The sequence below is a fragment of the Phyllobates terribilis genome, unplaced genomic scaffold (assembly GCF_046119375.1).
Source record: "Phyllobates terribilis strain yellow unplaced genomic scaffold, ASM4611937v1 Scaffold_3__8_contigs__length_932513732, whole genome shotgun sequence".
Lineage (NCBI taxonomy): Eukaryota > Metazoa > Chordata > Amphibia > Anura > Dendrobatidae > Phyllobates > Phyllobates terribilis.
The window spans coordinates 391,826,462-391,852,029 of record NW_027362763.1 but is presented as its reverse complement, the minus strand read 5'-3'; the positions used below and the strand labels follow the sequence as shown (position 1 = coordinate 391,852,029).

Sequence of the window (25,568 nt, the reverse complement as noted above, 5' to 3'; positions counted from 1 at the left end):
GGGTGAAGTGGTGGGAGAAGATGAGGGAAAGGCCGATCTCTTAACTTTCTTTTCTACAGTATTTACCCAAGAAAATCCCTTGACTGATGACCTGATCATGAATACCATAAATTCTCCGTTAACCCCTTCTTGGCGTGGCTATTATGCTTTAGTTTCCTTCCCTTTTTACAAGAAATACAATACTTTTTTCTTTCTGCCCACAGAACTGTATGAGGGCTTGTTTTCTGCGGGACGAGTTGTACTTTTCAGTGACACCATTTATTTCTTCATGTGATGTATTGGAATGCGGGGAAAAAAATTCAAACAGGTTGAAATTCCAAAATAAAGTGCAATTCCACAATTTGTTTTTGATTTACCATGGTCACTTTACGGTAGAACTGCCTGGCAATATAATTTTCCAGGTCACTACTTTGTGGAGATACCAAACATGTATCGTGTGTTTTTTTTTTTTTTCTTAATGGTAAAAATAAATTTGCTTTTGTCGCTATTTTCAGAGAAAATTTTTAATTGGGGCTGTGTGAGGGTTTATTTTTTGTGCCCTGAGATGATGTTGTTATTGATGCCATTTTGGGGTAGATACGATGTTTAGATTGCCTTTTATTGCAATGTTGCGGCGACCAAAGAAATGTAACTGTGGCACTACGATATTCTTTTCAATTAATTTATTTTATATTTTGATCAGACTTTTACTAACGCAACAATACCAAATATGTGTATTTTTCTTAATTTTTTTTGTTCATTTTATAGTGTGAAAGTGGTTGAGATGTTGAGAAATCTGAACACAAAGTATATGCGTATAGTTCAGAGCTTTTTGCTATTTGAGTATTTTATTTTATTTGAAACCGTAAATGATAATGAAGATCTTGGTTATGCTTGCTTAGTACTCCAGTTAGATTTCTTTGATTTAGTCCTTATCTGTTCTTAAACTTTTTAGAATTTTACAAAAATTATTGAATGATGGATGATAATATATATTTTTTAATTTCTGTTGCATTCACACATCCTTGTGTAGTGAGTCATAGTGTATGGACCGGTTGTGGTTCTTTTGACCCAAACTCAATAGCCTCATAACAAATACAGCATGAGGCTGTCAACTTTTAGGTCAGGGGGACCCAAGGCCATTCCGTGCATCACACTCTGTACTAGGACCGCAAAACACTTGTGTGAAACCGGCCTGAGAGTAATGTAGGGGTCTTTTCAAGCTTATTTCATCAGTGAAAGTCATGAGGAGCTTGTGCATGAAGAATATATTTATGGCTCTGTCAATCATTTGTGGCAGATTATCTCCTAGACAGTTCCTTACATGAACCTCTCAACAGAATGTTATTATGGCGTGCTGAATTGGCATAATTGCAGAAGAGTGATCATATGGGAGGTTTGTGCTCGCTATGCTTTGATGAGAATTGTCAATTCTGCGGAGTTAATGCTTCAGTAATAATTTATAAATTGTTAAGTCAACATTGTGCATCCACTGTTAAAGTAAACTTTATGTATAGAAATATAAGAACATGTTTTGTAAACCGTTCTGATGTCGGTTGTAAATGTTTTCACCTAGACAGTAATGGCTGTAGAGCGGGCACAAGTTTTAATACTTTACTTTTTTTTCTTATTAAATATGATATGATACAGTATGGATTTTAGCTACTTTTATCTTGGTATTTAAGTAGTTCTGTAACAGAGAATGGGTTAACATAGCATACTCTATACCCTTGGTATACTAATCTAACGAAAACCCTTTTAAAATTATTTACAGTACAGACCAAAAGTTTGGACACACCTTCTCATTTAAAGATTTTTCTGTATTTTCAGGACTATGAAAATTGTACATTCACACTGAAGGCATCAACACTATGAATTAACACATGTGGAATTATATACTTAACAAAAAAGTGTGAAACAACTGAAAATATGTCTTATATTCTAGGTTCTTCAAAGTAGCCACCTTTTGCTTTGATGACTGCTTTGCACACTCTTGGCATTCTCTTGATGAGCTTCAAGAGGTAGTCACCGGAAACAGTCTTCCAACAATCTTGAAGGAGTTCCCAGAGATGCTTAGCACTTGTTGGCCCTTTTGCCTTCACTCTGCGGTCCAGCTCACCCCAAACCATGTCAATTGGGTTCAGGTCTGGTGACTGTGGAGGCCAGGTCATCTGGCATAGAACCCCATCACTCTCCTTCTAGGTCAGATAGTCCTTACACAGCCTGGAGGTGTGTTTGGGGTCATTGTCCTGTTGGAAAAATAAATGATGGTCCAACTAAATGCAAACCGGATGGTATAGCATGCCGCTGCAAGATGCTGTGGTAGCCATGCTTGTTTAGTATGCCTTCAATTTTGAATAAATCCCCAACAGTGTCACCAGCAAAGCACCCCCACACCATCACACCTCCTCCTCCATGCTTCACGGTGGGAACCAGGCATGTAGAGTCCATCCGTTCACCTTTTCTGCATCGCGTAAAGACACGGTGGTTGGAACCAAAGATCTCAAATTTGGACTCATCAGACCAAAGCACAGATTTCCACTGGTCTAATGTCCATTCCTTGTGTTCTTTAGCCCAAACAAGTCTCTTCTGCTTGTTGCCTGTCCTTAGCAGTAGTTTCCTAGCAGCTATTTTACCATGAAGGCCTGCTGCACAAAGTCTCCTCTTAACAGTTGTTGTAGAGATGTGTCTGCTGCTAGAACTTTGTGTGGCATTGACCTGGTCTCTAATCTGAGATGCTGTTAACCTGCGATTTCTGAGGCTGGAGACTCGGATAAACTTATCCTCAGAAGCAGAGGTGACTCTTGGTCTTCCTTTCCTGGGGCGGTCCTCATGTGAGCCAGTTTCTTTGTAGCGCTTGATGGTTTTTGCAACTGTACTTGGGGACACATTCAAAGTTTTCCCATTTTTTTCGGACTGACTGACCTTCATTTCTTAAAGTAATGATGGCCACTCGTTTTTCTTTACTTAGCTGCTTTTTTTCTTGCCATAATACAAATTCTAACAGTCTATTCAGTAGGACTATCAGCTGTGTATCCACCAGTCATGAAAATACAGAAAAATCTTAAAATGATAAGGTGTGTCCAAACTTTTGATCTGTACTGTGTATATATATATATATTTATATATCTATTGTATTTTTCGCACTATAAAACGCACTTAGATTTTAGAGGAGCAATATAAAAAAAATAAGCAAAAAATGTGTTCACGATGCACTGTTAAGTGGGAGGGGGTCTGCTGATGACACTGGTGTAGGGGTAATGTCACCTCATCCCCATCCTAGTATGCACGGCACCCCTCATCCCCATCCTGGTATGCACGGCACCCCCTCATCCTCATCCTGGTATGCACGGCACCCCCTCATCCTCATCCTGGTATGCACGGCAACCCCTCATCCCCATCCCCCCATCCTGGTATGCACGCCACCCCCTCATCTCCATCCTGGTATGCACGCCACCCCCTCATCTCCATCCTGGTATGCACGCCACCCCCTCATCCCCATCCTGGTATGCACGCCACCCCCTCATCCCCATCCTGGTATGCACGCCACCCCCTCATCCCCATCCTGGTATGCACGCCACCCCCTCATCCCCATCCTGGTATGCACGCCACCCCCTCATCCCCATCCTGGTATGCACGCCACCCCCTCATCCCCATCCTGGTATGCACGCCACCCCCTCATCCCCATCCTGGTATGCACGCCACCCCCTCAATCCTATCCTGGTATGCACGCCACCCCCTCAATCCTATCCTGGTATGTGAATATTCATTTTCTTTAGAAGCAGGGATAGTGTAGGCTGCAACAGGCTGGGATTTGACCTGTAGAAGAACCACACAGGTGAGAAACGGACATAGTCTTTTTCCCCTCTTCCCGCACTGCTCACTCTTGCCTTGCAATGTATTGCTTGCTGGATTAGCAGTCTTTCTAGATTAAACGACTTTTAATTGCAACAGGATCGGTGAGTTGCTACCTTTCTATTTTTCTTTTCCTTTTCTAGTTTTTGTAACATCTTGACAGATCTTTTTTTTTCCTTTTTCTCATTGCTTAAACCCTTTTAATACCAAGCACATGTATTATATACATAGTGCATGATAAATAGAATTGCTCAGTGAGTACTGTTTTGTTACCCTTTCTAATAATAAAAAAAAAAAAAAAGAAAAGCCTAAATAAACTGCACATTTCCAATAATTTGTCTTGGAGTTCGAGAAAATAAGTTAATAGGAGGAGATGGAATAAAACAAAAAAAAGTTACCCACCTGTTAAAATCCCCATCAGTCTTTGTTGCTTTTCTTGCATCAGTCATGTTCTTTGCATCCACATGACCGCTGTGGTTAGTCACTGGCCTCAGCATTCTGGTCACTTGATGTATAATAACATGTCATTGCTGCTTGAAAATCAATAAAAACTGCTGGGGACCATCACAGTGACTTGGGAGTAAAAAGTTAGTGTGTTTTTTTATTTTTTTTTATTTATTGCATTTCCTCCTTGATGGGTTGTCTTACATAAGTTTTGTACAAAGCTCAATATAACGTGATAAGACACGTACTTGCAATATGCAGTGGGGAAAATAAGTATTTGATACACTGCCGATTTTACATATTTTGCCTCCTTCAAAGCTTGGAGAGGTCTGTATTTTTTATCGTAGGTACACTTCAATAGCAAAGAATCTAAAGAAAAAATCCAGAAAATCACATTGTACGATTTTTTAAATAATTGAATTGCATTTTATTGCATGAAATAAGTATTTGATCACTTATCAACCAGCAACAATTCTGGCTCTCACAGATCTGTTAGTTTTTCTTTAAGAAGCCCTCCTACTCTGCACTCATTACCTGTATTAATCACACCTGTTTGAACTTGTTACCTGTATAAAAGACACCTGTCCACACACTCAATCACACTCCAACCTCTCCACCATGGCCAAGACCAAAGAGCTGTTTAAGGACATCACAAGACCTGCACAAGGCTGGGATGGGCTACAGGACAATAGGCAATCAGCTTTGTGAGATGGCAACAACGGTTAGCACAATTATTAGACAATGGAAGAGACACAAGATGACTGTCGATCTTGCTTGGTCTGGGGCTCAATGCCAGATCCCGCCTCGTGGGGTAAGGATGATTCTGAGAAAGGTCTGGAATTAGCCCAGAACTACATGGGAAGACCTGGTCAATGACCCGAGGTGAGCTTGGGACCACAGTGGGAAACATTACCCTTAGTAACACACTATGCCGTCATAGATTAAAATCCTGCAGGGCACTCAAGGCCTCTCTGCTCACGCCAGCACATGTCCAGGCCCTTTTGAAGTTCGCCAATGACCATCTGAATGAACCAGAGGAGGCATGTGAGAAGGTCATGTGTACAAAGGAGATTGGCCAGCAGAGCCGGACCGAGTATGCGCAGTTGTTACATTCCAGGCTAAGAAATTAAAGGTTATGTTCCTTTCAGAGAGTTTTTGACCCCAGCTAGTGTTTGTTAAAAAATAACAAACCGTACTGAACTCTCCTTTATTGAGTCCATTAGCGAGTTTCCACCGCTGCTTCCAGTGTCTGTTTGACGCGCTGTTGACGTGACGTCAGTAAAACAGCCAATGCCAATCTTTCAACTCTGCAGCGCTACCAGTGTAGATGCCTTCAGAGTCACTGAGCAACTGATTGGCTCTCATGCTGTCAAAGTGATGTCGGTGTCACAGCCGATGCCAGACACCAGGCGTAGGGGGTGGAGACTCATATGTGGCCCTGTGGAGACACCAGGAGTAGGGGTGGTGACTCACATGTGGCCCTGTGGAGACACCAGGAGTAGGGGTGGAGACTCATATGTGGCCCTGTGGAGACACCAGGAGTAGGGGTGGAGACTCACATGTGGCCCTGTGGAGACACCAGGAGTAGGGGTGGAGTCTCACATGTGGCCCTGTGGAGACACCAGGACTAGAGGTGGAGACTCACATGTGGCCCTGTGGAGACACCAGGAGTAGGGGTGGAGACTCGCATGTGGCCCTGTGGAGACACCAGGAGTAGGGGGTGGAGACTCACATGTGGCCCCGTGGAGACACCAGGAGTAGGGGGTGGAGACTCACATGTGGCCCTGTGGAGACACCAGGAGTAGGGGGTGGAGACTCACATGTGGCCCTGTGGAGACACCAGGAGTAGGGGGTGGAGACTCACATGTGGCCCTGTGGAGACACCAGGAGTAGGGGGTGGAGACTCACATGTGGCCCTGTGGAGACACCAGGAGAAGGGGTGGAGACTCGCATGCGGCCCTGTGGAGACACCAGGAGTAGGGGTGGAGACTCGCATGTGGCCCTGTGGAGACACCAGGAGTAGGGGTGGAGACACACATGTGGCCCTGTGGAGACACCAGGAGTAGGGGGTGGAGACTCGCATGTGGCCCTGTGGAGACACCAGGAGTAGAGGTGGAGAGTCACATGTGGCCCTGTGGAAGCTGAATACAGCATGGTTTATTTATTTTTCTTTTATTAACAAACCAGGGCCCAAACACTTTCTGAAAAGGAGCAACCCCTTTTAATCATTAGTTCCCCGCCACTCATCTCCAGCACATTACCATACAGCGTTAACGTCTCACTTCCCAACTCTCACAATCTGCAGTTTCCAGAGTAGTTACCCTAATCACTGTTCTCATTTTTCCCGAGCTGTGTACTTGTTTAAAGGCCTTGTCCTCTTTCTATGTATGTAAGTATTGTGATGGCAAGGTAGATTCAGAACAAACCCTTATAGACTGTAAATGTGTCAAAGTAGCAGTAGAAGCAGGGCTGAAGGTTACTTACCAGAACTGTCACTCAGAAAATTCAACCCCCCACACCACCCAACCAACAAAGCAGTAAGCATTCTGGATCACTTTGTGCTGCCGAATACTCAACTTGAAAATACCCCTTTTAAGAAGAGTTTTGGGTTTTGTAAATACATTACATTTTTATCTGTAATAGTTTTCCATTCCATGCTGTTTCTTCTGTGACTAGTGTTGGCCCATCTTTAGTGCTGGACTGACATACTTACTGTGTTTCTCCGAATAAGACTGTTTTTTTTTTTCTTTACAATGAAAGATGGGTTGGGGCTTATTTTCAGGGGCAAGTCTTATTTTTGAAGAAAAAGAAAGAAAAATCAACATTTATTCTAATATAACTGTCATCACACACTGCACATACTTATGTGTATATAATATAATATACACACACTCACTACACATGTATATATACACACTGAACATACATACAGCTAGTTAAAGGACCTTTGGTGACATCATGACCGTGGCGTCACCACAGGTCCGTAAGCAGGTTTAACTTTTGAATAGAAATTCTGGAGGCCTCTAAGAGATCGGGGTCCCTGGGCACTTGACCAGTTCCCGCCCCCCCCCCCCCCCCACTAGCAAAAAAAAAAAAAAAAACGCCGGTCCTGACTGTATCTAGGGCTTATATTTTAATCCTCCAAAAATCCTGTAAAATTATTTATGGGTTAGGTCTTATTTTTGGGGAACCATGGTAGTAGCTTCCCTGCTTTTTTTCTTTGCTCATGCTGCGAAGTGATCAGACAGTGAGGAGGTAATCTGATATTCAGAGGAGAACTGTTGTGTGAAGTAGATGTAAGAGATCAAAGTTTCGGTAGGGAGACGGGAGATTCTGTTACTTCTTGGTCACATGGGACAAGCTGCTCCCCATCCACAGGAAGAGACCATAATTACAGATGAATTAGTAAAAAGCCTGTAAGGGGTAAAAATTACACAGGAGAATGGTGGTTTTTTTTGCATTGATATGGCGAAAGTCAATGTCAAGATCAGGTCCCAATACTTTTAAGAAAAAAATAAAATAAAAAAAAGACCCTCCTACTATATACAAAGAATTTTATTACAAAATTGTTTAAAAAGGGTGGGCTTATAGGCAAAGACGGGTAAATGTAGTAGGTTGGCACGCTAGGGGGAACGAAGTGGCGCCCCTGCTCAACGTCGGCTCGCTCTACCATTATTACGGTATCCCTTTCTATACAGGTTAGTAAGGGCCAGAAAGGGGGAGCCAACATTGAGCGGGGGCGTCACATCGATAGATGGGGTGCCAACTTCTGCGGCAAGGTAGGGAATCTATGAGGGAAAGTAGGTTTTTTGATTTCACTGCACCAGCGCCTACCCCTTTTGCTCCCTTGATCCCATTCAAGCCTCTAATATGTATTGTTTCATAATATGCATTAGATCGCTACTGTGCCCTTATCAGTGCTCTCATTGTGCCGTCTGTTACTTTGTGTGCTTGCCTATTTTTGACGTGTTGTGGTGCTGTTGTTCCCTTGCAGGGTGCATTAGTGTAAGGTAGGGCGAGCCGACATAGAGCAGGGGCGCCACTTCATTCCCCCTAGGGTGCCAACCTCTGTGGCAAGATAGGATGATTGCTAGACCATCATTAGGGTCAGTTCTCCCTACCATCCTACTACATTTACCCGTCTTTTGCCTTTCTTTCTTGAAAGTAATAATTTGCATTACTCCAGAGATGTTTCTTTTTTGAGTTCTTGAATTTAATTTCTTCAAACGCAGACAACAACTTTTAATGAAAATTTACTAATTAGATACTTAAGCGCTTAAAAATGATCTATATCTCATGAAAATCTTAAGACCTGCTAACGAGCATGTTTTGTGGCTACTCCTTTGCTTTTATACTTTGTGCAGATTATATCCATGTGTGTCTCAAGGAAGCCCCCCAAATAAGGCAAAAAGAGAAATAGTATAGCGAGTTAATTGAGTTTAATGGAGCATTTATTTGTAAAATGCTATTATAATGTTTGATGTTATCTTCATGTTAATTTCCCTTTAAGTTTTTAAGGTAATTAGAATTTTTTCTCTCTCCATTAAGCTGTGTATGCATGAATTTCTTAACCTGCTTCTCTCTGTGCAGCATTATGCATATATATTCCACTTTAATGTGCAGTATAATCGATCCCTGACTCTGCCATGTAGACTCAGGCCACCTGTAAAAAATCCTTGTATTATAGCAAGGTTACCTCGTGTTAATGGTTTTTTTTAGCACAAGAGCAGGAGTACACTGGATGAGGACACAGTCAAGGCTTGGCTGAAGTAAAATGAAACCGTAAAATGGATTACACGTTTAGAATACTATTATACAAAATTCAAAATATGTTAGACCAGGGGTGGGCAATTAAATTTTGCCAAGATGCCACATGAGATACTGTGACTGTCAATGGCCCAACCAACTGACCAAACTTATTTCTGCTTATTTTTATAGTTGTAGATTCATTTTTTCACTTAATATTGAGCAGACTTAAAGGGAATCTGTCACCAGAAAAAAGGTCTATTTCAGCTATGGGGTTAATCTGCAGGCTAACAGTGTTATTAACCTGCCCAGTGCCTGCACTTAGCTGAACACTGCCGGGAGAAAATTAACTTCATTCCCCCCAGCAACGTTTGGGGTTAAGTCACCGGGGCAGCGTCGGCGACATTGCTGTGCACAAGTCTGGTCAAATGTCACTTCTCTTAATTGTATCAGAGTTCAGAAACCCTAAAGCGGTTAAAAGAAGTGACATGCTCGTTCTTCGGGCGGCTTCCACTGAAAAACAGCCTGCTCTTGATACTTAACAGTATAGAGCACACCTGTCTAAACTCTCGCCGTGGGCCAAATCTGGCCCGCAGGGGGGTTATATTTGGCCCCTGACACCAGAACCGCCACCCCTATGTGGGGCCCATTATTCTGTATGGAGGACTATGTGGGGCCCATTATTCTGTATGGAGGACGGTGTGGGGCCCATTTTTCTGTATGGAGGACTATGTGGGGCTACTGTACCAGTATACTGTATACTGGTTGTCTCTCTGTGTGTTTAAGTTTGACTTCCCTGGTATTCTGTAAGAGATCCCGGCGGCAGAGACGCTGCATGGATGACCGCAAAGCCACTTCATGAAGAAAGTATTTTCATGATGCAACTTTGCTGGCATCTATAAGATGCTGTGTGCACACAGCCTCATGCAATATTTTTGTGAAACCCCTTTTGTTAAACTTAAAAGGCTACAATTTGCAATGGTTATGTTTCAAATCCATTGTATTGTTGTACTGAAGCTAAAGGCTTCCATTTACTAACTCATATTTTAGACCAGTGTTTCCCAAACTCCAGTCCTCATGGCCCTAGCAGATCATGTTTTTAGGATTTTCTTCGTATAGCACAGATGAGAGAACTTGAGCAATTTATGATACCTTGATAATTATTCCATCACCTGTGCAATGTCAAGGAAATCCTGAAAACCTGATCTGTTGGGGGCCACGAGGAATGGAGTTTGGGAAGCAACCTACTAGACTAATGTTTGCCTGAGCTTGCGATATCGGTGTATTTAGCAATCTATCCATTGTGTTGAGGACCTCTCAACTCTCCCCTGACAGATGTTCTTGGGAGATTTCAGACTCCGAATCTTTTTGTTTTCACCTACATAAGCCTCCATCAGATGGAGTCTGGTAGCGACTCTCATAGAGAACAGTGGAGCACTCGACAGAGCAAGCTTCTCTATATACATAAGCGTAAGGAGAGAGAACTGCTGAACAAAGATCGGCCAAACCATCAATCAGCTATTGTGTATGGGGCCTCTTAGTTATGGATATTGTGTCACTGTACAAATAATAAACCCTATAGCTGATTCCTGTTTTTCAAGCCCAAACTTAATCATTTGATCAAGTAAAAATCCCTGTATAGAATCAAACATATTAGTGCACATATTGGCGGCTTTGCCTCGTAAGTGCGAGGTATTAAAAATCTGGCTGCACATCTTTCATTCATGCATTGTATATTATATTTAGGGTCTTTTTATAGCCGTTGTCCGTTAATAACACCGCATAAAAGTTGAATTGATATTGCAGTCATTCTTCAGATGATCAATAGCCTTCTGAGAATGATCATCTTTGAGAATTTCTGAAAGTCATAACATGTACACCTCTCTAAATGTAAAACACATTTGAATTAATAGAGAGGATTGTTAAGGTTAAAGAAACATTTTGAGCTGAATAATCCAAGAGTCAGCTGAGAAATATTCTACATTAAGGGAATTGAAAGAGCTAGGGATAACCGTAAGACGTTCCTGAATATAAAATAAGGCCAAGGTTGAAAGAAGTATGTGTAGTTTCTAAGGAGGATCGGGAAATGGGAAGACTGAATGGTTCGAAGTTTTAGGCTTTTAACTTGGCTTAGGTTTAGAATAAAAAACCATTTAATTTCTAAAATGTTAAATGATGTGTTTATCCTGTCCATATTAATTACCTATATAAAAGAATTCCCAGTCCTAGTGGAATAAGACTAAGAAGGGGAAAAAGGATATAATAGATGAAAAATACAGTAACGCTCCTAAAATGATTAGTAAATCAGTGCTATAATAAAAGACCAGTGTAAGGACTCGTGCCCACAACTAGAGTACAGATCTGCACTGCGCTAACCTGTAATGGGGTGTCCATAGTGCTGTATGGCCGTATTATACCAATTGTATACAGTCACATGCACTTTAATTGAAATAGAGCAGACCAGTGGACTTAAAAGTACTGATTTGAGGGTAGAACACAGTTTCTCAAAAAGGACAGGTGGCCATAGGTCTGTAATACATAATACCATAAATAATACCACCATAAAGGGTCCATGAGATTGTAAATATACAAAAATATCTATAGGGCCATCTTATGTTAGATAACCAGCTTGGATTTAATGTTGGTAACTATTCCCTTCACTGATACATTGTAGCAAACCTTCCAAATAAGACACATTTGTACAGGTGTTTTTTAGCCTCTTGATGGAAAAAATATTTAAATGTTTGCATACAGCTCATAGAGTAATTGAAACACTAAACATATAAGAAAGTTCCAGATATAATATATTATGGCAAATAGGCATTGTAGTGCGGCGGTGTTCACACTGTGCGGTAATGAGGCAGTGACCCAAGGAAAGTCCAACTTAAATGTCTTTATTTGGCAAAAACTCACAACTCAAAAGCTAAAGCGGTCCTCCAGAACACAGCTGGGTTATGTACACAGTCCGAGTAAACCTGTTGTCATGGGAAACAGCTGCGCCATGTCACTTAAGGTGCATCAGATACGTTGCCTTCACAGGCCTGTCTTCAGCCTCACACAAGCTTGTAGAGCTTCGTGCTCTGCTGCTAGCAATCCCACACTGACACACCCAAAACCTTTGCTGCAGGTTTTTAAAAGGAATCTGTGGCCATGAGCCACTTGTAAGACCCGGGCTGGAGGGAGTTGACCGCCCCACTGCTATCTTGTAGTCCACTCCAAAAATAAAAGCCCATGCCAGGTTTTCTTAAATCCAACTTAGCCAAATAGCTTGACCAAGTCCGATCACAGCTGGGTCTGCGACAGCAATGCACTCCAGCTGGTTCAATATGCCTCTATGCACATCCTATTAGACACATACCGCCCCTCGCATATGACCCCTCTCACTGCCTCACAGCATTTACAGCGAGCTTACAGTGAAGCGGACACAGGAGTAAAATCTGCATTTTAAGATAGTCTGTACTCCGAAGTTAACAGATTGATATTTATTGCCGCCTGTATTCTGATGGCAAAAAGGGAAGGTACAGGAAATTGGAATTCCTATAGTATTACTGTATTTCTATTAGGCTCTGTTCATACTGTGTTTCTGCATTGCATTCGTGGGTTCTGCCTAAATCTCCCTAAAAACAGAATGCAAATGAATTTCCAGTGGGGCCATAAACAGCTGTGACCTGAGCAGAGTTCAATTGAATTCTGTGCAGTTTTTCTGAAAGTGTCCATCTGTTCAGATAGGAACTGAAATGTAGCCTGCAGAAACTCACTGTGAAAAGGGAAAAAGGAACCCACATATTTTCTGGGAAAAATAGAATTGTATTATTTACAATCATATATATTTATTTTAAAGTTCAAAATGTTATTTTTCTGTGTTTCTTCATAAGGATCTGATGTAATATAAATATTTTGCTCTGTTCACCCCCCCCATATGTCCTGTACTATAATCCTTCTAAGGCTACCATGAGACGGCATTAGATTCTCTCATCTGAGAGAATTGGGCCGATTATGCAAATGACTCTCTGACCTAACTCTGATCCGAGTTTGATGCGAGTGTCCGCATAGTGTGATCCGATTCTCCGTGAAGTTCACGCAAATCAGACTGCACTCTGATGTCGTCCGAGTGCAGTCCGATGTTTTCCACAAACCCATATACTTGAATGGGTATTGTCTTCTGATTTCAGCGTGAAATCGCAGCTTGCTGCAAGTTTCTAGACTGACAGATTCTGTCAGTGAAAAAAATTGTGCATCAGCACTGCCCCATTGAATAACATTGCTCTGAGTGCTATCTGATAAAAAAAGCTTGTGTTTAAGAAAAAATGGTTCCTGAATCATTAGTGCCTTCTGTAAAAGTCCAGCCTTTAGACTCCTTCAGAGATGGACACACCTTCCTTTATTTGCTATATGAGAAGAATGTAATTAAATTTTACCAAGAAAATCTATCCTTACCATCTGTTGTAATTGAAGTCTTATTTTAGATTTTTGTTTCCTTGCTGTGAGCCAATGTCCATATATTGCACCATTTCTAGTCATTGATTTAGTCTAGTGTTGTTGGTATAGTTGTCGTTTTTTATCAAAGACGTGATAGTCTAGAATAGTGGTCATACAGGGTATTCTGTAGTGTGAAAATCATAAAATTCGCTCACGTTGAAATATTACGTAGCCCACCGCATGACCTTCCTTCGGCACGGAATCAAAATATTCAATAACTGCCTCCGTTCCAGATTGTTGCATTTGCTCAGCATAGTTCTAGAACAGTTTCCCAAACTCCAGTCCTCTCGGGCCCAACACGTCATGTTTTCAGGATTTCCTTAGTATTACATTGGTGATGGAATTATTATTAAGGCATCAGAAACTTCCACAGGTTCTCTCACCTGTGCAATACCAAGGAAATCCTGACAATATGATGTGTTGGGGGGCCGTGAGGACGGGGTTTGAGGAACAATGTTCTAGACTGAGGGTGTGCAGTACTTTCATTTCAGCTTCAATTCAATTAATATTTGAGCTTCAAAGAGCAAGTCTTTCCTCAGACCATCATTGTCCTGCTAAGTGCCATAAGAGTTGGTTGCCGAATGCACATAAATGAGACTAAGTACATGACTAGGGAAAAAAATATTCTTGGAACTCAGTTGACAGAGGTTCATTCCCTAATTTGAAATGCACCTGCCAATTCTCTGCAATCAGTATGTGCCAAGAGCATAAACGGCAGGGACCAAAATAGTTAATTTACTATGCACAGTATAAACAATACTAGAGCACCTTTTCTTAAAAGTTTGTCGAACATACTCATTCTGTCAGGTGACTCTAATTTACTCTATTCACTTGCATAGGAATCTTCACCTTTATCCGAATTAAATCCAAATTGCAGAAATACGTCTAATGGGGTAATCACTATTGCCTATAGCTCCCCCGCTCGGGACCCTCACTGACTCAGGACTGTGAGAGCAACTCCAAACTCTGATGAACCCGGGCTATAAATATGTTGCCGATATGTCAGTACCTTAAGTGCCTTAACCCTTCCCTACGACATCTGCTGTTTAGATGGTTCCATGTTTGCACTGCTGACTGTTGGTGTATGCAAGCACAGTTCTGTTTTACATTAGTCTAGCTAATTCTAGTCCAAAAGTTATCAGCAGTAATTGGACTAATTAAAATTTCCTTTTATTTATTACCTTTTATTAGGCCCTTTCCACTTCCTGACGACTCCAACTCAAAAATATCTCCCGGATCCGTGCTTTCCTTAGCATTAGCAAAGATTCTGAAAAAACACTAGTGCATGCCCTCATCTTCTCCCGCCTTGACTGCTGCAACCTCCTGCTCTGTGGCCTCCCTTCCAACATTCTCGCGCCCCTCCAATCTATCCTAAACTCTTGACTAATCCACCTGTCCCCCCGCTATTCCCCGGCCTCTCCTCTCTGTCAATCCCTTCACTGGCTCCCCATTGCCCAGAGACTCCAGTTCAAAACCCTAACTTTGGTATACAACCTGTCTCCTCCATACATCTGTGACCTATTGTCCCGGTACCTACCTGCACGCAACCATCCTCACAAGATCTTCTTCTCTACTCCCCTCTTATTTCCTCTTCCCACAATCGCATACAAGATTTCTCCCGCGCATCCCCCCCTACTCTGTAACTGTCTACCCCAACACATCAGACCCTCGCCTACCGTGTAAGCCTTCAAAAGAAACCTGAAGACCTACCTCTTCCGACAAGCCTACAACCTGCAGTAACCACCGCTCCACCATATTGCTGCATGACCACCATAACCTCCACCTACTGTATCCCCACCCATCCCTTGTAGATTGGGAGCCCTCGTGGGTAGTTTCCTTTCTCCTCTAATACCAGTTGCTGACTCGTTTTGTTAAGACTATGTAAATGTTTTTGTATGTATACCCCTTTTTCACATGTAAAGCGCCATGGAATGAATGGTGCTATAATAATAATAAATAATAATTTGAAAATTAAAAATTGAATCACAGTAAAAAGGCAAAATACAAGTGAGGTGAGAACACCTTATTGCTTGATGGTACACAATTTCCAAAGCACCCAAACAAAAAAATACAATCTGCTCAGGTGCTGAAGATGTACCCAAAGGGCAAAAGGTAATGAGATCTCCCTAGTGCAAAAAAGATAAGTAAGTAATGACCGTCAACCATACATGAATCGCTTCCCCAAAACATGTATGGTTGATGGTCATTATTTGCTTATCTTTTTGCACTAGGGAGATTTCATTACCTTTTGCACTTTAGGTACATGTTCAGCACCTGAGCAGATTGTATTTTATGTTCGGGTGCTTTGGAAATTGTGTACCATCACGCAATAAGCTTTTCTCACTAAACTTGTATTTTGGCTTTTTGCTGTGATTCAATTTTTAGATTTAACTTTATTTGAGAATTGTTGAAATGTAATTTTAATTAGTCCAGTTACTGCTGATACTTTTTGAGATACTTTTTGGGCATTCTACTTAACCCTAGCTTATCTTCTAATACTAGTCCCACTGGGTCTAGGAGTCTGACTCACTCAGGGTGCTGATTATCTGTCATAATCCATTCTCTGCTGTGAGCCTTGGGTGGGGCTGCTCCCTTTTTAAACACCCAACAGCTGACTTCTGGTTGCCAGTTATAAGTTATACTTATCCTGGTTCATATATCTGCAATTCAGCTCTAATTCTACACACTTGATTTCCATCTCTGACCTTGGCTTGTATTTGACTAACCAACTGTTTCTATATTTTGTCCTTGACTTTGACCTCTTGGATACGACTCTTCTTTATGACCCTTCTCTTTGACAATCCACACAACACTGGTCATTAGCCGCTCCATGGACGTAACCCAGAAGGCCCTGCATGAGTCCAGGTCGTTGTATAGGAGTTAAATTATGAAGACCCTTGTTCTCCTGTGACCTGCTAAACAGAGTAACTTGTGGAAAGCCCTAATAAGAGCTGTCAGCCTTCCTCATACGGTGCACTTTTAGTTACATTGACGGCAATTTATTTGGAATACTTGCTACTTTATTTGGCTGTACTTTTCTGCATTATTTTAGTGTGGTCTCCAGACTAATCCTTTTTTTTATTTTCTTACAGCAAATAAAGACTGCACTTAAATACACCTTTGGGTTCATGTTGGTGTGTTCCTGCCTTCTTCTTGTTGGGTGAGTATTGTTATCTCATGATATTCCTTAATTACAAGCCATGACAGATATGCATTACTAGTGCAAGCACACCTTTTGGTAATTCCTTATTTTTTTATATTAGTGCATTACTTGGCTCCTACATACTTACTGGCAGTAATTCTAGTGTCCAGTACAGCTGACGCTGTCCATAAAGCAGCTTTGTTCTGTTGACCAAAAGGGGATAAGAAATACACTGAATATCCTGCATCTTGCCATCCCTATTAAATTGTTCTGGTTTACAAAGGGTCACCGTTTAATATTGGATGCTAAATAAATTACTTTTCTACATTAAATACATTTTTTGTTTTGTTTACTTCTAATTTTTTTTGATCCTTTTTTATGCAAATGTCTAATCTTGAAATTACAGAGACACCAGGTTTCTGCTTGGAATTACTGAAGCATAATTTTAGATCCCCTCCTTTCTTTCTTTGAGTATTCATGAAGTCAGTCTGCAATTATATCTAATTGCATGTGCTTTGAGATCTGGTTAACTAGACAAGCAAGCGCACACATATGACCTATCCCTATATGCAAAGGTGAGAGGCTTTTCTATTACATGAAGGTTAATTCCTTTTTTAATTTATATCCGAATTGGCTTAACAAAGCTATTAATCAACAGACCGTTCGCCGTTTCAGAAAATCGCATTATTAAATTGAGATGCTACCTGCCAACTCTGAAATAGTTTCTGACATAACCCTTAAAATTAGTTGAATCATTTTATTGTAGAGCAAAATCCAGATTTTCCCTTGTCCTGGAAATATTTCATCAGGTAATTATACAGAAGGCAAAGCCGCTCTGAGAATGGTGGACAGCGCTGTGTAGCCATACATGGATACATAATAATAGAAACCAGAGTTGGCATATTCCCGCCTGGAGCCTCAGTTGGAGGTTTCGTTGGGGATAGGCTTGGATATGTAGTATAAGGCTACGTTCACACGCCGTATTTTTTTCTGCAGCCAAAATTTGCTTCCTTGGCAGTAAAAATGCTGCGTTGAAAACACCTGCTAAGTGTCATACCCCAATGGGTGAAAATGCCGCAACTGTCAGTGGTACACTATAGCTGACACTGCGTCATCAGCCACAATTGGTGTTGGCACTGAACATGGCTGTTTAACCTCTTAGATGCTACAGTCAATAGTGCCAACAGCCTCTATATGGTTAATAGTGTGAGGACTCTTTAACCCTCTTTAACCCTATTGGCACCTATTTTTACCTTGGGTGGTCAAAATAAAATTTTTCATTTGTCATGTCACTTTTCAAGAACTCATAAAAAGCACCTGAGAGGTTGATAAACTTCCTGACAATAGTTTTGAATATGTTGAGGGGTGGTGCTACAGGGAGAAAATTAAAGGGGTTTACCCACAAACAAAAGTTACTATTATTCAAAGATCTATTGATTAAAATTAAGTTCCACAATTGAATGTGTTTAAATAAAATGTTCCTGTGCTGAGATAATCTTATAAATGTGCCCCTGCTGTGTACTATGTAATGGCTGTGTCTGACCGTGCATGAACATGGTCTGATCATACCACAGCTCCTGGGCGGGGGGAGCCGTGGTATGATCAGACTATGTTCCTGCACGGTCAGACGCAGCCATTACACAGTACACAGCAGGGGCTCGTTTATGAGATTATCTCAGCACAGGAACATTTTATTAAAACACATCCAATTGTGGAAATTACTATTATTCAAAGATCTATTGATTAAAATAACATTTTGTTCAAGGGAAAACCCTTTAACTTTATTCACCCCTGCCAGCGTTCGGGTTGCAGTCACTGGGCCGGCGCGGGTTCAGTCACTGCTCTGAGAGTACAGAACGACAACTGTAACCGAACGCCCGAACACTGACTGACAGCCGGCCCTAATGCAGAGCCAGTGTCAGTCAGAACCACGTCACAGTCACCGCTGTGTATTTGGTGACTGAACCCGCGCCAGCGCTGCCTTCTGTGACAGAAGCCCAAACGCTGCCGGGGGGATAAAGTTCATTTTCCCCTCACCCATGACAGCAAACCTTGAGAGAGGGATCTGCCCCACCAAGGACAGGAAACCTTATGAAATAAAAGGGCGGTACCTCTCCCTCGCTTCAGTTGGTTTCCTGTCCTTGATGGGAACCTGTCTGAAGAAAGGTGTCTTACTTACTTGGGCCTGTTCCGGTGTGGAAGAGCGGGCACCTGCCTGTGCACCGGGTTCCGGGTCCCAGAAGCGCCGTCCGCGGTTCCCTGGAGCCGTGTCCGAGCGGGCGCAGGCTGTGAGGAGGGCTCCGGCTCCCCGCAGACCGCTGCGCTGTCCTCTCCCTGCCGCAGGCTCCTGGCTGGTCGCACGCCGGGAGCAGCGTCTTCCGGGTATGATGCGCCTGATGTCACGGCATGGTGCACGCTGGGAGAGGCGTGCCCGATGACGTCGGGGGCAGCACCCGGAACCAAGATGGCGGCGCCCTGTAAGCGCTTGCCGGCCGGCTTTTTTCAAAAATCGGCCAGTGGGTGCCAGGAGGGGGGAGGACACATGGACCGGAGGAGGTCTGGATGTGCCCTATTTAAGGTGGGGGGTTCTCCTGACAAGCGCTGCTTATGCCCAAGCTCATGGTGTAGCAGCTATGGCAGACCAGGACAGTCAGGAGCAGCAGCAGCTGACCCCTCCACCTCATCAATGCCAGCGGAAGAAGCAGTCGGACACCTCGCACACGGACGGCCGCTCCAGCAACCGCAGCGGCAGCAGGAGGAGTAAGGTGTCGGACGCTTCAGGGCCATCCAGAAGGGATTCATCTTATGTACCGCCACAGCCTCCAAATCCGGTACCCTTTTGTGACTTCATGGGTGAGTGATCTTCATGAATGTCACTTAATAGTAATGGAAAGTTATGTGCTTCATTCCTTACTAACCTAAGAAGAGTAGCGCCAAAAAGAAGCACAGGGTTTGCGCCTTATGCCAGGCCCCCCTTTCCATAGATTGGCAGAAACAGCTTTGTGCAAGCTGTATTAACCAAACTATAGCGGAGAGCACCCCAGATTTCGCTTCTAATTTGAGGTCTGTAATCCGTTCAGAGGTGCAGGATTCCCTGAAAGGCTTGCTAAAGGGGAAAAAGAGATCCCATAAAGATATCTCCTTTGACTATGATTTATCCTCCCAGTCAGAGGATCTTTGCCTCAGTGATTCGGCATCCTCCTCTTCATCAGATAGTGGTAGGCCCTGTTTCCCTATTGAGGATACTGACAAGTTGGTCAGAGCGGTCAGATCTACCATGGGGTTGAGGGAGGAAAAGGCAGCCAGGTCCCTGGAAGATATTATGTTCGCAGGCCTGGAGGAAAAAAAGAGACGCTCCTTTCCAGTGAATCCCCAAATTCAGACCCTTATAGACCGGGAATGGAGGAAGCTGGAGAAATGAGGAGTATTGCCCTCATCCTCTAAAAGGAGATACCCCTTCTAGGATAGTGTCTCTGAGTCCTGGGACAAAATTCCTAAAGTTGACGGGTCTGTCGCCCGATCATCCAAAAGATTGTCCCTACCCCTGGAAGATTCGGGCAGTCTAAAGGATGCTCTGGATAAGAAGGCAGATTCCTTCCTGCGTCACACCTGGGAAGCAGCGGCACGGGGCCTGAAGCCAGCAGTAGCAGGCACTTGTGTCGCTAGGTCACTTATGGTGTGGCTTCAGCAATTATGACACCAGCTCAAGGATAAAAAGATGTCCAGAGATCAAATCCTCTCCAATCTGCCTTTGCTACAAGCTGCATCTGCTTTTTTGGCTGACTCCTCAGCGGATTCAGTTAAACTCGCTGCCAGGTCTGCAAATTTGTCTAATGCTGCCAGACAAGCCCAGTGGCTCAAGGGTTGCCCAGGAGACCTACAATCTAAGCATAAGCTTTGTTCTCTTCCTTGTGATGGTAAACTTTTGTTTGGCAAAAAACTGGACGAGCTTTTGGAGAAGGCTGGCGACAAAAAGAGAGGTTTCCCAGGGTTCACGGGGGAAACAAAAAGGTCCTATTTTCGGAGGAAGAGATTTAACCGGGGTCGCCCTCCGGGAGAAAGGAGAAGATGGGATCCCAGATCTAAAAAGGACTCTGGTTACTTGTTTGGATGACCATCCTCCAGTACCAAAAAATCTCCCCAATGACGCGAGGCTAGAGGTCGGGGGAAGGCTTTCCCATTTTATCCCAGCCTGGGAAGCCATCACTTCAAATCCCTGGGTGTTGGATATCATAAAGAACGGCCTAAGGATACGCTTCAGTCAGGTCCCTCACCGAACCTTCATGATCACCTCCAGGAGGAAGTACAGGGAGGAGCTGATGGCTCTAGAATCGGAAGTGTTAGACTTAGTCAACAAGCAGGTCCTTCACGAAGTTCCAGTTTCACAATGAGGACGGAGATTTTATTCCCCCCTGTTCGTGATAAAAAAAACAAATGGGTCCTTAACCCCTTAAGCCCCGCGGGTGGTTTGCACGTTAATGACCGGGCCAATTTTTACAATTCTGACCACTGTCACTTTATGAGGTAATTACTCTGGAACGCTTCAATGGATCCCCCTGATTCTGAGATTGTTTTTTCGTGACATATTGTACTTCATGATTGTGGAAAAATTTCTTCGATATCACTTGCGTTTATTTGTGAAAAAAACGGAAATTTGGCGAAAATTTTGAAAATTTTGCAATTTTCAAAATTTTAATTTTTAAGCCCTGAAATCAGAGCGATATGTCACACAAAAGAGTTAATAAATAACATTTCCCACATGTCTACTTTACATCAGCACAATTTTGGAACCAAAATTTTTTTTTGTTAGGGAGCTATAAGGGTTAAAAGTAGACCAGCGATTTCTCATTTTTCCAACAAAATTTACAAAACCATTTTTTTAGGGACCACATCACATTTGAAGTCACTTTGAGAGGTCTTTATGACAGAAAATACCCAAAAGTGACACCATTCTAAAAACTGCACCCCTCAAGGTGCTCAAAACCACATTCAAGAACTTTATTAACCCTTCAGGTGCTTCATAGGAATCTTTTGAATGTGGAAGAAAAAAATGAACATTTAACTTTTTTCACAAAAATGTTACTTTAGACCCAATTTTTTTTATTTTCACAGGGGTAACAAGAAAAAATGGACCGCAAAATTTGTTGTGCAATTTCCCCTGGGCACGCAGATACCCAATATTTGGGGAAAAAACACTGTTTGGGCGCACTGTAGGGCTCGGAAGGGAAGGAGCGCCATTTGACTTTTTGATTGTAAAATTTGCTTGAATAATTAGCGGACACCATGTTGCGTTTAGAGAGCCCCTGTGTGCCCAAACATTGGAGCTCCCCCACAAGTGACCCCATTTTGGAAACTAGACCCCCCAAGGCACCTATCTAGCTGCATAGTGAGCAGTTGCAACCCCCAGGTGCTTCACAAATTGATTCATAAAAATGAAAAAGTGTTTTTTTTTTTCACTTTTTCATTATTACGAATCAATTTGTGAAGCACCTGGGGGTTCCAACTGCTCACTATGCATCTAGATAGGTGCCTTGGGGGGTTTAGATTCCAAAATGGGGTCACTTGTGGGGGAGCTCCAATGTTTGGGCACACAGGGACTCTCTAAATGCAACATGGTATCCGCTAACAAATTGAATGGAAAATCGGCTCAAATTGTTAGCGGACACCACATTGCGTTTGGAGAGCCCCTCTGTGCCCAAACTTTGGAGCTCCCCCACAAGTGACCCCCATTTTGGAAACTAGACCCCCCAAGGCACCTTTCTAGATGCATAGTGAGCACTTGGAACCCCCAGGTGCTTCACAAATTGATTCGTAATAATGAAAAAGTGAAAAAAAAAATACTTTTTCATTTTTATGAATCAATTTGTGAAGCACCTGGGGTTCCAAGTGCTCACTATTCATCTAGATAGGTGCCTTTGGGGGGGTCTAGTTTCCAAAATGGGGTCACTTGTGGGGGAGCTCCAATGTTTGGGCACACAGGGACTCTCCAAATGCAACATGATATCCGCTAACAATTTGAGCCGACAATTTGTTAGCGGATATCATGTTGCATTTGGAGAGTCCCTGTGTGCCCAAACATTGGAGCTCCCCCACAAGTGACCCCATTTTGGAAACTAGACCCCCCAAGGCACCTATCTAGATTCATAGTGAGCACTTGGAACCCCAGGTGCTTCACAAATTGATTCATAAAAATGAAAGTGTTTTTTTTTTCACTTTTTCATTATTACGAATCAATTTGTGAAGCACCTGGGGTTCCAAGTGCTCACTATGCATCTAGAAAGGTGCCTTGGGGGGGTCTAGTTTCCAAAATGGGGTCACTTGTGGGGGAGCTCCAAAGTTTGGGCACAGAGGGGCTCTCCAAACGCAATGTGGTGTCCGCTAACAATTTGAGCCGATTTTCCATTCAATTTGTTAGCGGATACCATGTTGCATTTAGAGAGTCCCTGTGTGCCCAAACATTGGAGCTCCCCCACAAGTGACCCCATTTTGGAAACTAGACCCCCCAAGGCACCTATCTAGATTCATAGTGAGCACTTGGAACCCCAGGTGCTTCACAAATTGATTCATAAAAATGAAAAAGTGTTTTTTTTTTTCACTTTTTCATTTTTACGAATCAATTTGTGAAGCACCTGGGGATTCCAAGTGCTCACTATGCATCTAGATAGGTGCCTTGGAGGGACTAGTTTCCAAAATGGGGTCACTTGTGGGGGAGCTCCAATGTTTGGGCACACAGGGGCTCTCCAAACGCAACATGGCGTCCGCTAACAATTTGAGCCGATTTTCCATTTAATTTGTTAGCGGACACCATGTCGCGTTTGGAGAGCCCGTGATGTGCCTAAACAGTGGAGCTCCCCCACAAGTGTCCCCATTTTGGAAACTATACCCCTCAAGGATTTTATTAAGGTGTATAGTGAACATTTTGAACCCAGAGGTACGGCACAGAATTTGTTTACATTAGGTCATCATATTGAATAAGTTGTCATTATTCTTGAGCGCAAGTGCTCGCTACTTGAGTTTGCATCGGGTACTCAGGTATGCACCATGTACAGCGTGTGCTCGAGTGACATGCTCGAGTCCCTGCTCTGCATGTTTCACGGTTATAAGACACCCAAAAAAAAACATGCGGGGATCGCTCGTGCATGGCAGGCAATCCCCGTAAAGTTTTTTGGCCGCGAAGCATATGGGGCAGAGACTCGAGCATGTCACTCAAATACCCACGATACTCAATGCATACCAGAGCACCCGATGCAAACTCAAGTAGCGAGCACTTGCTCTCAACACTAGTCGCCATATCGTCATCTTTTTTTCTTACTTTTGAAAAAAATCCCAACCCCAGCCCTAACCCTAGCACAACCCTAGCCCCAGCACAACCCTAGCCCCAAACCCAGCCCTAACCCTAGCCCAATCCTAACCCAAGAGTTTATTTTTGACGCCGTTCCTTGTGCGGTATAAGTGATTAGACGACTTTATTCTTCGGGTCGGTGTGATTACAGCAATGCCAGAATCATATGGGGTTTTTATGACTGACAGCTGTCACACACTAAAAGACGCATTTTTTGTAAAATCTAGTTTTTGCATCGCCATATTTTGAGAGCTATAATTTTTCCAGATTTTGGCAGACAGTCATGTGACGGCTCGTTTTTTGCGGGATGACTTGACGTAGTTATTGGTGCCATTTTCAGGCACGTGACATTTTTTGATCGCTTTCTATTCCGATTTTTGGGAGGCAGAATAAACAAAAACCAACAATTCAGGAATTGTTTTTTTTTTTTTTTTTATTCTGTTCCGCGTGTGGTAAAATTGATGAGGTAGCTTTATTCTTCGGGTCAGTACGTTTACAGCGGTACCACATTTGTATCATTTTTCTATGTTTTGGCGCTTATACACAATAAAAGCTATTTTATAGAAAAAAATATTTTTTAGTATCGCTTTATTCTGAGAGCTATAACTTTTTTATTTTTCGGCTGATGGAGCTGTATGGCGGCTTGTTTTTTGCGGGACGAGATGACGTTTTCAGCGGTATCATTTTTATTTATATGCGTCTTTTTGATCGCGTGTTATTCCACTTTTTGTTTGGCGGTATGGTGATAAAGCATTGTTTTTTGCTTCGTTTTTTTTTTTTTTTTACAGTGTTCACTGAAGGGGTTAACTAGTGGGACAGTTTTATAGGTCAGGTTGTTCCGGACGCGGCGATACCAAATATGTGTACTTTTATTGTTTTTTTTTTATTTTTTTTATAATAATATTTATTGATGGGTACATTATATTTTTATTTTTGGTGTATTATTTTTTTTATTTTTTTATAATATTTTTGCACATTTTTTTTTTTTTTTCCACTTTCACACAGTTTATACACTTTATTACTTTGTCCCACTCTGGGACTTTCACTTTTTTTTTTCTGATCGCCTGCATGGCACAGGAATGGAGCACCATCCCTATGCCATGAAGGCTGTCAGAAGTGCACAGTGTGAAGATTGCTTGGAGATGCACTGCGCATGTCCAAGCAATCTTCCTGCTCTCTGGTGACCCGGATGTTGTCATGACGACATCTGGTCGTCATGGCAACACCCGGGAAGCCTTTGCAGACTGCGCTGGAAGCCGGAAGAGAAGCTGAGTATCGCCGATCACCTCCCCTTGCCCCCGCAATGCCGCGATCGACTTCGATAGCAGCATCGCGGGGGTTAATGTGCTGGGAGCGGTGCAGGACTGCTCCCTGCACATAGTACCGGGTGTCAGCTGTGACAATCAGCTGACACCCGGCGGCGATCGCGCCCGCACAGCCTGTGTGCGCGCGCGATCGCGATGACGTACTAATACGGGTCTGGCTCTTAAGTCCCAGGGCACAGACGCGTATTAGTACGTCAGATGTTATTAAGGGGTTAAGGACCATTATCAACCTCAAAAGTCTAAATCAGCTGATAAT

General features: G+C 42.8%; 1 protein-coding gene across 1 annotated transcript in view; it reads left to right on the top strand.

The window, feature by feature from the left end:
• The window catches only part of LMBRD1 (LMBR1 domain containing 1), a 227,987-nt gene that overhangs the window by 55,070 nt on the left and 147,349 nt on the right, over positions 1-25,568 (top strand). The window contains exon 5 of the mRNA XM_073675501.1: positions 16,596-16,663. Within this exon, the coding sequence (XP_073531602.1) occupies positions 16,596-16,663 (68 nt within the window). The remainder of the gene's footprint in view (positions 1-16,595; positions 16,664-25,568) is intronic.